The following is a 16,570-nucleotide window of genomic DNA, read 5'->3' as shown; positions in this document are numbered from 1 at the left end:
GTTTCGTGCCATTTGAACTTCTTCTACTGTCAAAAAAATGGCTTGCACAACAGCCACATCGGCGAGTTTCCCTCTAGAGTTCTACGTCACCTCTCCGCCGGTGGTGCAGATGAATAAACTTACCACCAGTCTGTGATGAAAATCTCCTCTTTGGCCTCCTCCATGGCGTCGGCAACGTCCTCCATGTACGTTTTACCGTTCACGTACCTGTAAAAAAGACAAACCAACACCATATATCAGGGACGAGGAGCCATTTATAATCATTAAAACATTTATGGTCTTTGGGGATTGAATTTAACGTGAAAAAATGAGGGGGAAAAATTAGATATTAATAAATAAAATAAAACAAATAAAATAAATGAGGACTGCCATTTAAAATCAATTAGGGAAACATTTGTCTTTGGGGATTGAATTTAACATGAAAATAAAATATGGATATAAATAAAATAAATACAATAAATAAAATAAACGTATTTTAGTTGGATGAATTACATTGTTTTTGCACATTTCTGCAGAAGGAACAGTTGTTTTTTGTTTTATGTTCCTCGTTTGAGCCCATTTTAGTCTGATCTAGTCCTGGTCCAGTCAGTCCTGGTCTAATCCAAGTTTATTTCAGTTAAGCCCCAGTTTTGATGTGGTGCGTGTGAATTGTGAACCACGCAACCGACTTGGCACCTCACTGCAATCATTTGAATAATAAAGTTCTTTCATCTTATTTATTTTATCTGTGTGTTGACCTAATCAAAAATGTCAGTAAAAAAAAGTAAAGTAAAAATCCCCCAAATTTGAGTTGAAAGAGAAATGGTCATGCATCTACCATTGAGCTAGCAGTTAAAACACTAGTAGACACTAGTATGACAATATTGAGCAAAAATATTTTTATTACTACGTCCTTTGCATCATCAATACAATATTCAAATATGCATCAGTAATAATGTAAATGTCCTGGATGATGTTCAAGTATCACACAAAACATGACGCATAAAATCAACCTCAAAAGGGCAGAAATATCTCTTTATACCCTTGTTCGGGAGATTATACTAGACGTTTCTGTCACTTTATAAGATGATAGATGATCAACAGATGATACACTCGATATTCTAATTACAAAATACAAAACAACAATTGCAACATTCCCAACATAAGATTGAAGAATGACTTAAGTGCAGACACTGAATAAACGTGAGCCAGTTCCTCCCACACATACAGTAGTGTCCACGCGGCCTCGTCCAGTCCATTGTCTGGTCCACAGCCGGACACCCCCAGCGTCTGTCTGCCCCGGGTCACATTTCAGAGCAGGCGAGGAGCAGAACGGGTTCACTTTCACCCCGTTTGTGTCGGGTTACTCCAGCGAGACACGGACCACGCTCGCAGACAGGTCAGACAACCACAACTATTTATCACGCCTGCTCCGAAAACTCAAACGGGCGAAAAGCACGTGAGACGCCATCAGCCTCAAAATAATGCAGAATATTTTGTTGCTACGCATTCTTACCAAAACATTACACCCAAATCCTACGAACGCGGTATTAATTGAACACAAAAATCACTGGTGTTTCTCATAAATGTTGTTTTAAGTCCATTAAAACAGCACATTTTCAATTAAAAATGCACTATGTATAAAAATATTGTGGTATTAAATGTATACTGACGTGATTTTATGACAGCGCTAGAATTCTGTGGCATGTTTAGAGAAAGGAATATTCAGTTTTGATGATTAAAATGTGTGTATTTCATACTGAGATTGAGCTGGTCATGGTTTAACAAAAGAAATAGTGTTGTTAAGATGAATTTAGTTCTTCAAACATATTAATATATCGCAGAATATCATGTGCAGTACCATTTGTATCACGTAAAATCATTGTGTACTGCAACAAACCGCGAGGGACCCGTGCGATTCCCGGCACTACGAACTACCGGTACTGTACGCAACTAAACACGTGCGTAAGACGGTACAATGTTGTGAAGTATTTACCATTTGGTGGGGATGTTCACCTCTTCTCGGGCGAACGAGCCGAACCGGTGATCCGTGAGGAAAGCGGCGCCGTGTTTCTTGACAAAGCCGTCGATGGCCTGGCCCCACCAGCGAGCGTGGCGGTAATTGCTGCACTTCAGCACCAGGCTCCTGCCAAAGAAACAACGGACAATGGTTACAGGAGATGAATCGTGATCTGGAGACAAAAAACGACAGCTGAATCGTCATATTCAGTGTTTATGGGCTGCACACTCATCCTATTGGCCAGGCTCGTTCAGACTCTGAGTGAGTGACAGGTAGATTTAACCATCGCAATCAAAGATGAGAGGTCAGCACACTTTAGTTACCTCCGAAAAGGCATTATAAAGATACAAAAATATACAAATATTCATCGCAATCTAGAAATGGCGTATGCCCCACCCCTAAAGGAAATTCAGAAAGGAATGTGGTCTAATATTACTAATACTACTGCAAATATACTATGACAGAGAGTACATTCCCAAGATCTATAGTCATATATTCTGCCACAGGTAAAGTAAAATGCAAAAAGGCCTTTAAAATACAACATTGCCGCGACAAGTGGGGTTCCCCAAGGGTCAGTCTTGGGACTCCTTCTGTTTAATATCTACAGAGCTCCACAAACTTGCAGTATTATTCTGTAAGTAAGTAAGTAAGTAAGTAAGTAAGTAAGTAAGTAAGTAAGAAAGAAAGTAAGAAAGTAAGTAAGTAAGTAAGTGAGTAAGAAGTAAGTAAGTAAAAGTAAGTAAGTGAGTAAGTAAGAAGTAAGTAAGTAAAAGTAAGTAAGTAAGTAAAGGTAAGTAAAAGTAAGTAAGTGAGTAAAAGTAAGCAAGTAATTGTAAGTAAGCAAGTAAGCAAGGAAGCAGGTAAGTAAGTATAAGTAAGTAAGTAAGTAAGTAAGTGAGTCCTTTCAACTGTCAAAAATCAGGTCTTAAGTGTTGACTAATGGCATCACTTGAGTGAGTAAAGGAGGTTGTGATGTAATGTGAAACCCAGCGACTGCAGCGGCTCAGACCTGGAGAGACTGTCGATGCGCACGCCATGTCTGGTCTCCGTCTCTTTGGAGTCCATTTTGATGTTGAATTCTTTGTCGACGAGCATCACGAAAGAGATCACCCCAGAGTCGGGCGACATGTAGAGCAGGAATGAGTCCTTGACCACCAGCCACCTGACAAACGGCCAATGAACGAACATGCAATTAACACGGGATGTTTAACGAGATTCAGTCATTTCAAAACAATCTGGTCTTTTTAACGAAGAGGTTGACAGTCAATCTTCTGTCAGTAAAAGCATGTGGAGAAAAGTTACATTAGACACACCCTGAAGAAGGCTATTAGAAAAAAACATACCAAATACCGTATTTTCTGGACTATAAGTTGCACCTTTTTTCATAGTTTTGCCCGGGGTGCGACTTATACTTATATTTATACTTATATACTTATACTCCGGAGCGACTTATGTGATATTATTTGTTATTTTCACACTTGCAACTGCATTTCACACTCCAGTGCAACTTATATATGTTGTTTTCTTCTCCATTATGCATTTTTTGGCTGGTGCGACTAATACTTAAGTGCGACTTATACTCCGGAAAATACGGTACCCACAAAAGTAATTAAACTGAACATGATTTCATAATTTGAATAAAAGAAAAATGGTCCTGGTTTAGACATGTTTTTGTTTTCGTCCTCGTTTGTCTTGGTTTATTAGTCCTCGTCTCTTCTTTCGACCTGGTTGTGTTCCGCTTTAGTCTTTACTTTAGTCTTAATGGTGTACATGTTAGAAAAGTACTGACCGTTTGGACCAGCGGTAGCAGATTTGACTGCGACCGCAGCAGTTGAGCCCTGGGATCCGGTGTCCTCCAGACCGCTTCGACACCATGCCTTCTCTAAACCGGACAAGACGATCATTGCATCGCTTTATACAGTATTTTAATGATATTCTACGGTGTCTTACAGGCCTTTGGGTCCCAGATCGTGGATGAATGACAGCTGGCTCACTTCAATAAACTCCATCTGAAAAAAACATTTAGAGTTTACCGATTTGAGAGAACGATCGTCTTGATGAGGAGACTTTTGAAAGGTTCTCACTGTGACGTGGTAGTTTCTGTACGTGGACATCTTCAGCAGGTTGTTCAAGTAATCCTCCAGTTGTTTCTGAAGAGACAGAGAAAGTATTTGAGTAACTCCATCGATCATCTCTATGTCTGTAGCTGCTCGTGTTTGGTCGTTACCTTTCGACTGGAGACCTGTTCTTCTTTCTCCAGCTCGGCTCGTCCTCGGGGCAGCTCGGGCATCCTCTGCGCCTCGCTTCGGGCCGCTGGGTCTCTCACTGGGTGACTGAAGGAGGAAACAACAAGATTTTACATTTATTGTTGATTAGGAACTTTGATTGGAGCAGATTTGGAACCACATTTCAGCTGTGGACACACAAAATTGCTGCAGTGAGTTTGGACTCTTTCGGACTATAAGTCGCACCTTTTTTTTTAATAGTTTTGGCCGGGGTGCGACTTATACTTATATACTTATACTCCGGAGTGACTTATGTGTGATATTATTTGTTATTTTCACACTTGCAACCGCATTTCATACTCCAGTGCGACTTATATGTTTTTTTCTTCTCGATTATGCATTTTTTGGCTGGTGCGATTGATACTCAGGTGCGACTTATAGTCCGGAAAATACGGTAATAGCACCTGCTGAAATTCAGAAATCCTCAAGTATCACTTGACATCAAAACTTTCTGAAGGATACGTTTACTGTGACACAAACAGATCAAAAAAAGCACTTTACATTCACGAGTACTGATCATAAGTAAATAATCCGGACATCCGTACCTCCGAGTGGGCAGAGGGATCCTCATGAAGGTCTTGTAGGTCCGGAGATCTCGGTGCAGTTCCATGAAGTGCTTCTCTTTCTTTTTGATGGTCCACGTGAACTCTCCGTGCTTCAGCTGAATCTTATACACCGCCGGCATCGACTGCACACGAGAGACGGAAAGTTACACATGAGGAAGAAGGATTTGTATCAGGACGTAAACGTAGCCGTGAACGTTAACGCAGAAGTCAACGTAGAAGTCAACGTAGAGGTCAACGTAGAGGTCAGCGTAGAAGTCAACGTAGAAGTCAACGTAGAAGTCAGCGTAGAAGTCAACGTAGAAGTCAGCGTAGAAGTCAACGTAGAAGTCAGCGTAGAAGTCAGCGTAGAAGTCAACGTAGAAGTCAGCGTAGAAGTCAACGTAGAAGTCAACGTAGCAGTCAACGTAGAAGTCAGCGTAGAAGTCAGCGTAGAAGTCAACGTAGAAGTCAGCGTAGAAGTCAGCGTAGAAGTCAGCGTAGCAGTCAGCGTAGCAGTCAGCGTAGAAGTCAGCGTAGAAGTCAACGTAGAAGACAACGTAGCAGTCAGCGTAGAAGTCAGCGTAGAAGTCAGCGTAGCAGTCAGCGTAGAAGTCAGCGTAGAAGTCAACGTAGAAGACAACGTAGCAGTCAGCGTAGAAGTCAGCGTAGAAGTCAACGTAGAAGTCAACGTAGAAGTCAACGTAGAAGTCAGCGTAGAAGTCAGCGTAGAAGTCAACGTAGCAGTCAACGTAGCAGTCAGCGTAGAAGTCAACGTAGAAGTCAGCGTAGAAGTCAGCGTAGAAGCCAGCGTAGAAGTCAGCGTAGAAGTCAGCGTAGAAGTCAGCGTAGAAGTCAACGTAGCAGTCAACGTAGCAGTCAACGTAGCAGTCAGCGTAGCAGTCAGCGTAGAAGTCAACGTAGAAGTCAACGTAGAAGTCAGCGTAGAAGTCAGCGTAGCAGTCAGCGTAGCAGTCAACGTAGCAGTCAGCGTAGAAGTCAGCGTAGAAGTAAACGTAGAAGACAACGTAGCAGTCAGCGTAGAAGTCAGCGTAGAAGTCAACGTAGAAGACAACGTAGCAGTCAGCGTAGAAGTCAGCGTAGAAGTCAACGTAGAAGTCAACGTAGAAGTCAACGTAGAAGTCAACGTAGAAGTCAACGTAGGCGAAAGCGTAGGCGAAAGTGTAGCAGCCGTAGTAGTAGTAAACGTAGAAGTCAACGTAGCAACCGCAGTAAACATAGCAGTAAACGTAGCAGCCGCAGTAGCAGTAAACGTAGCAGCCGCAGTAGCAGCAGCAGCTGTAGACCAGTACCTTGCTGACGCTCCTCTGTGACGTCACGTTGAACCGATCTTGAGCCGAGGTGAATTTCTCCACCTCCAGGATCTGGGCCGTGATGGGCGGAGTCAGGAACACCTTGGCCTCCGGCTCCTTGAACCCCACAGTGTGATACACCGCAGTGAACGGCAAGTGTTCAGCTACAGGCAGGGAAGTAAAGCGTTAACAATGTACTGGGATATATATATTATGAAAAATGGAGGATATCGCATTTAACATTTTGGAAATTTGCATAATTTAAACTATAAAAAATTAGAGCAAAAACAGAAAAAAATGATCGGCCCTCGCCACGCCGCAAGAGGAGGGGGCGCTAACGCGCCCCAATTGTCCTTTTATTACGCCTACTGCTGAATCTGTGACGCTGTCACATCTTCTCCCCTTTGTTTTACCATCAAAAAGCAATTTTATTTTGAATTCTTGGCAAAATGTGCGGCTTTGCCGCACAGACAACGTGACTCTTAGAATAAAAATGTGGATAACTTTTGATGGTCCACCCCTGAAGATGAGTCTCACCAAATTTCAGGTTAATATGTCTAACGCCCTAAGAGGAGTTCATGAAAGTCTAAAGAGTAAACATGTTCTGGCGATTTCCCCATTGGAATAACATGGAAGGTTTCGGTCATCGTTACGGCAAAGCCATAACAATTATGACATGGGTCTCATTGACTTTTTTGATGGGGATGCTAAAATTGAGTTGTGTGTCAAATTTCATATAATTTCGCAAAACTAAATATTTAACCTCCATATAAAATCTGTAGGGGGCGCTGTGGCTCCAAATTAATTTATTTCACTTCAAATAGGTTTAGGGCAAAGAGTTTAACAACTGATTCTAATTTGACGCAATTCGGACTTTATCTGCGCAAACGGCAGAAATGTTAAATTTGGGAGATTTCTGAAATTCTTGCTACAGTTTGCGGCTTCGCCGCACAGAGACCGTGACAGGTATCAATGTAATTTGGATAACTTTTGATGTCCCACTCCTCAGTAGCATTTTCACCAAATTTCTGCTTTTTAGGGCCACCGCCCTGGGAGGAGTTCGTAAAAGTACGACGTTTGGAAAAACTCTGAAGTCATGTTTAGCCATTTTTGAAGCAATATGGCCGACATTTGGTTGAGCGGACGGCGTTGCCGTGATAATATTTTTTACTTCTCTTGTCACCATCTACCTCTGCGCCAAATTTCATGATTCTACAATCAGATTTTTTTGGGGTCATTTCCCATCTCTCAATGCATTTTTGGTACATTTGGGGGCGCTGACGCGCCAATTTTTTTTATTTTAGAAAAGGGAAATAGCCAGAATGTAGAGAGGCACGATTTTTAGAGGTGTGCAAATTTTTGACTTTTCGTCAATGTTCACTGGGTGAAAAATAGGGGGGTTGGTCCCGAGAAGAAGAAGAAGAAAGAAAGAATAATATTCCGATGCGAAAACAATGTTTCCCATTTTTCAAATATCATAAACTATACATTTTCGGAAAGCGCTCCTACCTCATGGTGTGGGTCCCTGGTCACTGACGGGTACTTTCGATAATTTTGAGTGGGCTCCGCCCACTTTGTGTTTTTGGCCCTCTATACAGTAATAATGTTCAATTTTTGCATTACATGCTTATATGCACGGAACATGCAAGATATGGGGAACATATTCTGAGCTACTTAGCGCAAATGAGTGCTTTATATGGGGATGTAAAGTGCTCGTTTAGTGTGAACTTTTGCACGGGCTTCGCCCGTTTACAACGGCAATGTTCCATTTTCCTACAACTAATTAGTATGCACGGGGCGTGCATGAGTGAAGGAGTGCGTTAGTGAGTGTTTGGAAGTGGGCGAGCGCTTCGCGCTCGATTTCATGCGCACTACGTGCGCACTTTCGCAGCCGTGCTTTGCACGGCCTTACGAGACTAATAGGCCTCTCGCCAGCTTGTGGCGCTCGGGCCTAAAAAAGAGGATCCGAGGAGCCTAGTACAGGTCAGCTCTGTGGAGAGGCGACCCCGCTCACAGTAAGAATGCATGCTTTCTTGAGCAATAAAAACACATGTAATCGATGCAGTAACAGGCACACCCACACAGAAAGGTTACATAGTGCACCTTTAATGAGCAAGATTTGTGACGTACTGGGATATATATTGCAGAGTATGTTATTGTTAAAGAATATTACGCTTTTGTCTGATAATTAGTTATAATCTATGACACACTTGGGCCATTACTGTGATCAAACTGATGGACCAAATGAACGGCCCAAACCGACAGACCAAAATTGCTACTCAGCGCTGCGAAATCCAAATGGTCATCAGTGTTTGAGGAAAAAAGAAAAACAATAGAAGATTAAATTTGCAGTGGGCGTGCACCGGGGGTCGTACAAAATGTTTGGAGCAATAGCGTTTTGAATGCAGGAGAATAAAGATGACTCAGATGAAGTGAACCACTAAATCCAACTTCGATTAACTAACTATTATGACCTGGTTAAAGTCGTATGAAATTACATAAATACCGTATTTTCATAGTTTGGCCGGGAAGCAACTTATACTCCGGAGCGACTTATATGTGATATTATTTGTTATTTTCACACTTCAACCGCATTTCATACTCCAGTGCAACTTATGTTTTTTTTCTTCTCTATTATGCATTTTTTGGCTGGTGCGACTTGTACTCCGGAAAATACGGTACAGCAAATCCATGTACAGTTTTGCCTGGTGCGTTTGTGGCGTTGCACCTGCGTCCGTGGAGTCGTACTCGCCGTCGCCCAGGTCCAGCTCGCGTGTGTCCAGTCGCTCCATGATGTCCGTCATGTCGTTGGCCACCAGCTGCAGAGTGCTGGACCCTTCACTTTGGTGCATCATGGCTGCAGCGAGCGCCCCCCACTGGGCTCAACTGGAACAACAAAAACAACACACACGAACGTTAAAGATGTTTGTATCTGTATTTTTCAACCGATCTCTAATATTTGTTTTGTCTTGCTGCTGTGTCCAGTAAACGTTATTAACCGCTTTTACCTTTTATATGTATTAATTATAGTTTTACACCAATCGAGCAGGTATTTGATGAGAAAACGTTGAAAATGTTTTAGAAAATCACAGGAAGTGACATCACACCAGGGACACTCATTAAAATAAAATAAATAAAATAAATAAAATAAATAAAATAAATAAAATAAATAAAATAAATAAAATAAATAAAGCCTTTTGGATGGAACTAAAGCTCTGCTACTTTTGAGAGTTCACCCTCGACTGTGACTGGTTAAATCCACCTGTCACTCACTCACGAAAGGTTGACCAATAGGAGGAATATGTGGGAAAGTGTTTAAGCAAAGCATTGCATTTAACACATAAAAACTGAATCACAACATGACGATTTAACAAAATGGTATACATAATAGGAATCTCACAATGACATTTTCTCTTCATATTGCTCAGCCCTATGGTAGATTTTAACATTTTCTTTAGCAATAAAAACACCAGTACCAAACACATACAACTAATATTGATAATACAATACCTAATGACACAAAAGACGGAACTGTAATTGAACATTTAATGTGTCCTTCATCAAATAAGGTTTACATATAATCTGAACTTCAAATACATTTTCTGATTGGCAAAGGCTCTGGTCCAACCGAAGTAAAACGCCTTCATTCTCCATTCATAAAAACAGATATCAGCATATCACTTCTCTCAGACAGTGTGGGGTTAAGTGAACCAGGAAGCAGGAGGATTTCCAGCGCTTTCCCTTCAGAACACACGTGTTTGAATGAATGAAGGGATTGACTTTTACATAATACGACACCAGAAACGCCAGTGTGGTAAAAGAGAGAGGAGACGAGCGCCGACAGACGAGGTGGAGACTGGAAGAGTGCAAAAGGCCATGTAGTAGTCCACTAAAGACATGTGCAACCATTTATCCACTGAAAGCCATTTATCCACTAAAAGCCATTTATCCACTAAAAGGATGGAGTGGTGCAGCAGAAACTGTAAAATGTATTAAGATCTAAGATTATAGAACTATGTACACAGAGAAGTACAAGGAAAACAGCATCTTCATAAGTGAGAGAGAAGGCTGATGGAAACATTCAAATCATTCCCGAAACTCCAGCAAATTCACTCCAGTTCTTCTCCTTTCTTACTCATGATAAAATAATCAACTGATACATTGATTTGATCATTAAAAGGTCAACAGTCCTAGTTCACACTTTCGGTTTGAGCCCAGTTTAGTCCAGAGGAGCACTTTGTTTGGACTTGTTCTGGTTTCTGCCCCGGTTCCTGCCCCGGTTCCAGCCCCGGTTCCAGCCCCGTACCAGCCACGTTCCAGCCACGGTCTAGCCCTGCTCTAGCCCTGCTCTAGCCCTGCTCTAGCCCTGCTCTAGCCCTGCTCTAGCCCTGCTCTAGCCCTGCTCTAGCCCTGCTCTAGCCCTGCTCTAGCCCTGCTCTAGCCCTGCTCTAGCCCTGCTCTAGCTCTGGTTTGAGCTCAATATAAATGCGAGTTCACACATTCCAAAAGTTAACACCAGGGCATATGTCTACAAAAGTCTTGCAGGAAGTCGTGATAAATGAAATGGCGAGCCGCGTGTACGTCTTTTTGCCCTCAACAGTTTCACTACTGCATTTAACGCATCCAAAACTTCATAGAAAGTGAGCGCGGTTCGTCTCCTTTCACTTCCTTCTGCTTCAAAACTACAACTGCACGGACCAATCACAGGCCTCAAAAGACATGCGAGCGAAGAGTAACGCGCAGCTTCAGTAACATTCAAATTCACACAAAACATATGCAAATGGGAGCACCACGGAGCACACAAAACGGTATAATTCAAGGCCAAACGAGGTTCAATCTGGAACGTGGAAGGAAAACGTGTCAAACGGAGACGTAATCACACGTAACTGACAGTTACGTGTGATTTAAGTGCTTTTAATCGTTAATGTTGTGCTGTTTTTTGAAAGCGACATTTCATCCAAACACATGTCAGTGTGTTAGTAACTGTGCATCAACTTGTATATGATAAAAAGGTCTAAATCTAGAAGGATTTGATTAGTTTAATCCGTCATTTTGGTGGATTTGAGTCAGTGGAAAGCCGAAACAATTCACTTTGCAACGTTTTGACCCAAGCATTTGTAGCTTTGACCCACGACAACGGCTGACGCAAATATTACTCGAATACATAAAAGTAAACACGTAATCCAAGCAAGAGAAGCAATTAACTTTTACCCTGAACTTATTTCAGATCACGTGGGAGCGAGACATTTGAATCGTGAACATCAGGTAGAGATCTCGTCACGGTCGGCTCGGAGGAAACATTTGGCTCCGACTCTTATTTGCATTGCGGCCCCGCCCGGTGCGTCGGTGCGTCCGCGGTGTGTGTACCGTCTTTGTTTGCCGTGTCACACAGCTCGCAGATAGGGGCGTGTCTTTGGATGTTTAACCCAAGACTCTGGTGAAACCGGTGAGACGCGGACGCAAACTTTCACACACTTTGAACGCCTTTGACGCTGAGCCAACCCTGCGGCCACGTTTGGAGGATACAGTTGTTCTTCGGACCACGACCTCGGCAGCCAATCAGAGCCAAGCACAAAAATTTCGTCGACCAATCAGCGTGCGGCATGCACATTTTCACTTGTAAACAGTGAACTGTAATGGAGGACTATTGTCAAATGCTTCCCGGCCCAATTTTGATAAATCTTTTTTCAAAGATTTATCAATAAAATGGCCGTCCTTGCACTTGAAAATGCCCGTCCACATTTTAAAATACCCCGTCCAAAATACGGGAAGACGGGTCTTTATCTAAAAGCCTGGACTCGACCCTTTGGACCGGCGCCGTCCCTCGTGGTGGACGTAGGGGCTGATGGGAGCTCAGCTGCACTTTATCGTACCTGTAGAAAATCTAAAGTTAAAGGAGCTGTATATGACTTATTTTCACGTAATAAAGTAAAATCGGTTTCGTCTTTGTACAGATGTATTGTAAAAGCATATTTTCGTGTCAAAATGAGACAGCTGAGCGTGTCCTGCATCTAATTATAGAGCGGTTTGTTTATCGGACAAAAACCAGGAAGAGCGCTGTTAGCATGCTAGTTGCCGTTAGCATGCTAGTTGCCGTTACCTTGAAGAGTTGTGACAAACGCTTAAAAACTGAGAACGGTGAATATTTAGCGTGCTACAACGTGCTACGAGTTCTGTTTTTCTTGTTATTAAGGCAGTAAAAATCAGATACAGCGTCTTTAACGTTCGAGAGAAGACTGGAACTTCTAAACTAGAGTCACACGCTTTTCACGATGGTGTTCGGCTAGTTCTGGTTGTTGTAAAAGTTCGGGGGAATAAGCCAATTATAGTCAAATGGCAAAAGCTACTCCATCGCTTTTCAAAAAGTTCCAAAAACAAGTAAAAAATGACCAGTTCTCCTTCGTACACACGTTAAACTAAAAAAGATGCCTATTGGATCACCAAAACAACACATTTTCATCAACTTCGCAAATAACTACCAGAAAAACTGCCCTTTCTTTTCACGATTTTCCACATATTCTGTAAGAAATCGTTTAAGTGTCGATAACGATTCAGGTCACAATATGAAAAAAATAGTAATCGCCACAATTTTAGAAGCAAAATTAAGTCTTTTTAATTCAATTTATAGAATGTTTTTGTCACATTAACTTTATTTTGTCGTAAAAGCCGGTCACAGTTGAAGAATAGGGACGTGTTGGTCTCGTTAATCGTGAATTACCATTAAATCGTGATGCTTTTTCCGTATGTTTTTAAGCCTATCATTGAGCTACGAAAGTGAAATCCTGCCCAGACACAAGGTCACACACATTTAGACTTCCAATTTTAATATACCACACTTGGCGTCTTGGAGCGAGCATTCAAAAGGATAATTGGAAACGGTAAAATAGGTGCTGCGCTCTCAGTCCAAAATATTCAGTGGAATGAAATGTGATTGAAACTGTGCTTTTGCCAACAACTGAAAATACTGAAGGTATTATGAAGTCTAAAACGGGAGAATCCAGTGAGTCTTTTATAATTGTACGACGCGGTAAAAACATGACATTTTAGCACTAGTTTAGAACCAGTGGAGGAAGAAGTGCTCGATTGTGTTAGTTTAAGGCGAGACGCTGCAAGTGAATAAGAAAGATTTTTACATTTAAATATAGCAATTTGAAACTTCTCCTGTTGTTTACTAGCACAAATGTAAGAAAAAAATGTATTACAAGTTTTTCATCACATCATGTTTTCATCTAGAAATATGGCATTTCATGTGTAAAAACGGCCCAAATTGCAAATTTTTGGGACATTTAAATCTGAAAAATTGATAAATCCAGGTTTACATTTCTTTAAGTTCATTTTACACATAGAGTTAAAAAAAAAACATTAACAGAAGGGATTTTGGATTTATTTTTGAGTTAACTCTATCAGACTGAAAATTTTCAGAAAATTTCAAATTTTTCCTCATTTTTTGGACATAAAACTTATATAATAAATAATATAAATAAATCAGGCTTAGAATGAGATAAACAAGCAAATAATATGCCGCAGTGTTGCGAGTTCAAATCCCGACAGTTTACTGCATGTCCTCCTTCTCTCATCCCCCATTTCACGCCGTCTTTCCTGTCTAATAAAGCTTATGTTGATATTTGAATTCTTAAAAAAGTAAGTAAATGTAGCAAATCCTTCTGTACATTCAGTTCAAGTCTGTAAAGTTCGGTGTGTGTAAGAGCTACTTTAAAGGCTTATCTTTAAGTCTCTGTGGCAGAAAAATACACTTCAAGAAAACTACCTTTGTAGTTACGACGTCCCAGAGAAATCCATGGGTGAAGTTGTTGTTGTTGTTGTTTTATGGCGGTTGGCATCCAATTGTTACATTACCGCCAGACTTTATTCCTCAGACTTTTCGTAGTCCTCAGACTGTCGTAGTCCGTAAAAGTACTCCTTCCATTGCTTTGGTGTTACAAAGCCCATGAGGTCATGATATGTCTTTGTGACTAGAATAGTTGTTGTTGTTGTATGGCGGTTGGCATCCAATTGTTGCATTACCGCCAGACTTTATTCCTAAGACTTTTCGTAGTCCTCAGACTGTCGTAGTCCGTTGTTGTTGTTGTTGTTTTATGACGGTTGGCATCCGAGTGTTGCATTACCGCCAAACTTTATTCCTCAGACTTTTCGTAGTTGTTGTTGTTGTTGTTTTATGGCTGTTGGCATCCAATTGTTGCATTACCGCCAGACTTTGTTGTTGTTGTTGTTGTTGTTGTTTTATGGCGGTTGACATCCGAGTGTTGCATTACCGCCAGACTTTGTTGTTGTTGTTGTTTTATGGCGGTTGACATCCGAGTGTTGCATTACCGCCAGACTTTATTCCTTAGACTTTGTCGTAGTCGTTGTTGTTGTTTTATGGCTGTTGGCATCCAATTGTTGCATTACCGCCAGACTTTGTTGTTGTTGTTGTTGTTGTTGTTGTTGTTGTTGTTGTTGTTGTTGTTTTATGGCGGTTGACATCCGAGTGTTGCATTACCGCCAGACTTTATTCCTTAGACTTTGTCGTAGTCGTTGTTGTTGTTGTTGTTTTATGGCGGTTGGCATCCAAGTGTTGCATTACCGCCAGACTTTATTCCTCAGACTTTTCGTAGTCCTCAGACTGTCGTAGTCCGTTGTTGTTGTTGTTGTTGTTGTTTTATGACGGTTGGCATCCGAGTGTTGCATTACCGCCAGACTTTGTTGTTGTTGTTTTATGGCGGTTGACATCCGAGTGTTGCATTACCGCCAGACTTTATTCCTTAGACTTTGTCGTAGTCGTTGTTGTTGTTGTTGTTGTTTTATAGCGGTTGACATCCGAGTGTTGCATTACCGCCAGACTTTATTCCTTAGACTTTGTCGTAGTCGTTGTTGTTGTTGTTGTTGTTGTTGTTTTATGGCGGTTGGCATCCAATTGTTACATTACCGCCAGACTTTATTCCTCAGACTTTGTCGTAGTCCTCAGACTCTGTCGTAGTCCGTAAAAGTACTCCTTCCATTGCTTTGGTGTTACAAAGCCCATGAGGTCATGATATGTCTTTGTGACTAGAATAGTTGTTGTTGTTTTAGAGACCAACCGGCTTTATTCCAGGGAGACTCTTCTTCATCTTCCTCTCCTTCTTTGACGTTCGGTGCTTCCACTGTACAGCTTTATTCTTTAGGCTTCATTCTATAGGCTTTAATATTTCCACTGATGTCGCTGCTTGGTAGCCGTGCGTCTACGAGACTGGGCGAGGACAGGAGACCACCCCCACCCCCATCTCGTCACTCTGATCACTCTGACTCCCCAAAAGCAGACCCCCATCACTCCGACTCCCATTTAGCGCCTTTAGCCTGTTTTCTATATCTGCCCAATCAAGCTCCTTTGTTCCAAGGAATCTCCCTGCAGCTTTAGCAATGATCCTGATCCTTTCAGTTCTGCTTTGAGTCTGAGCAGCACAGTTTACAACATCCACCATAAAGAGTACAAAATCCTCTCTATCCACAACCAGGGTATTCTCATTAATTCTGGATTCAATGAAACAACTAGACGCTGTGCAACGGCAAGAAGCCATCGCGAGTGACTAACGCACGGCCATGTTCTTTACAGCTGCCGTGATGATGATGTCACTGATCATGATGATGTCACCAGTCACCAACATTCCCTTGCTCTTAGAGATTGGGAAAAAAACGGAATAAAGTCTAAAGACTGGCGGTAATCTAACACTTGGATACCAGCCGCCATAAACACCGAAGAAGAAGAAGTAGGGAAAAAAACGCAAAGTTGACAACGGATCCCGAAAAAACGACAAGAACGAGATTTATAGAAAGTAACAGCAAGAATCAGACTATGATGATCTACAAAACGAACTTTGAATGACGAAAATACCTGTGATATGCGCCGAAAAACACGTAACACTTGGATACAAACCGCCATAAAACACCAAAGAAGAAAAGACAAAAAAAGAAAGTGTTCGGTCTCAAACGTTCAAGAAAAGCCGTTTTTAGTACTTTTTAAGTTCTTTTCAAAAATTTTGTGTACAGATACCAACAGTTTAAACTTTTGCACTTTGCTTCGTTCCACCACTGTTTAGCTTCTACATAATTAGTTACAGAAGTTCCTCATTAAACTACAAACCTACTACAAACAAATGTCCCACAGAAAACGCACACACGATAGATTGTTAATCCCATAGTAAAGTACCAAATTACAGGTCAGATCTGTGTGTGGGGGGTTTTCGAGGTATTTTTAAGCCATAAAAACACCAAAGTGACACAGAACTTTACAAAAAACTATTCCAGGCAAAGCAACAACATCTCCATAGAGACAAGTGTTAACACAATAATAACATTTCCTGCTTGATTTTGAGGAAAAGGATGTGATTATATTATGTCAATCCAGATTATATCATGTCAATCCATCAGAAATGTGTTAAAACATGACTTTAAATG

At 41.4% G+C, this 16,570-nt stretch overlaps 1 protein-coding gene across 1 annotated transcript in view; it reads right to left on the bottom strand.

Moving 5' to 3' along the window:
* The window catches only part of pld1b (phospholipase D1b), a 46,590-nt gene that overhangs the window by 20,223 nt on the left and 9,797 nt on the right, over positions 1-16,570 (bottom strand). Inside the window, exons 2-11 of the mRNA XM_072450461.1 lie at positions 8,868-9,020; positions 6,140-6,303; positions 4,830-4,972; positions 4,227-4,332; positions 4,084-4,149; positions 3,950-4,008; positions 3,789-3,881; positions 3,009-3,161; positions 1,976-2,125; positions 124-207 (exon numbers count right to left, since the gene is read on the bottom strand). Of these exons, the coding sequence (XP_072306562.1) occupies positions 124-207; positions 1,976-2,125; positions 3,009-3,161; positions 3,789-3,881; positions 3,950-4,008; positions 4,084-4,149; positions 4,227-4,332; positions 4,830-4,972; positions 6,140-6,303; positions 8,868-8,994 (1,145 nt within the window). The 5' untranslated portion in view covers positions 8,995-9,020. The remainder of the gene's footprint in view (positions 1-123; positions 208-1,975; positions 2,126-3,008; positions 3,162-3,788; positions 3,882-3,949; positions 4,009-4,083; positions 4,150-4,226; positions 4,333-4,829; positions 4,973-6,139; positions 6,304-8,867; positions 9,021-16,570) is intronic.

The sequence above is a fragment of the Eucyclogobius newberryi genome, unplaced genomic scaffold, assembly GCF_026437365.1.
Source record: "Eucyclogobius newberryi isolate DKJ021-1_F unplaced genomic scaffold, fEucNew1.0.hap1 SCAF_18, whole genome shotgun sequence".
Taxonomy (NCBI): Eukaryota; Metazoa; Chordata; class Actinopteri; order Gobiiformes; family Gobiidae; genus Eucyclogobius; species Eucyclogobius newberryi.
The sequence above is the reverse complement of the archived record's forward strand: the minus strand, read 5'-3'. Positions and strand labels throughout refer to the sequence as shown.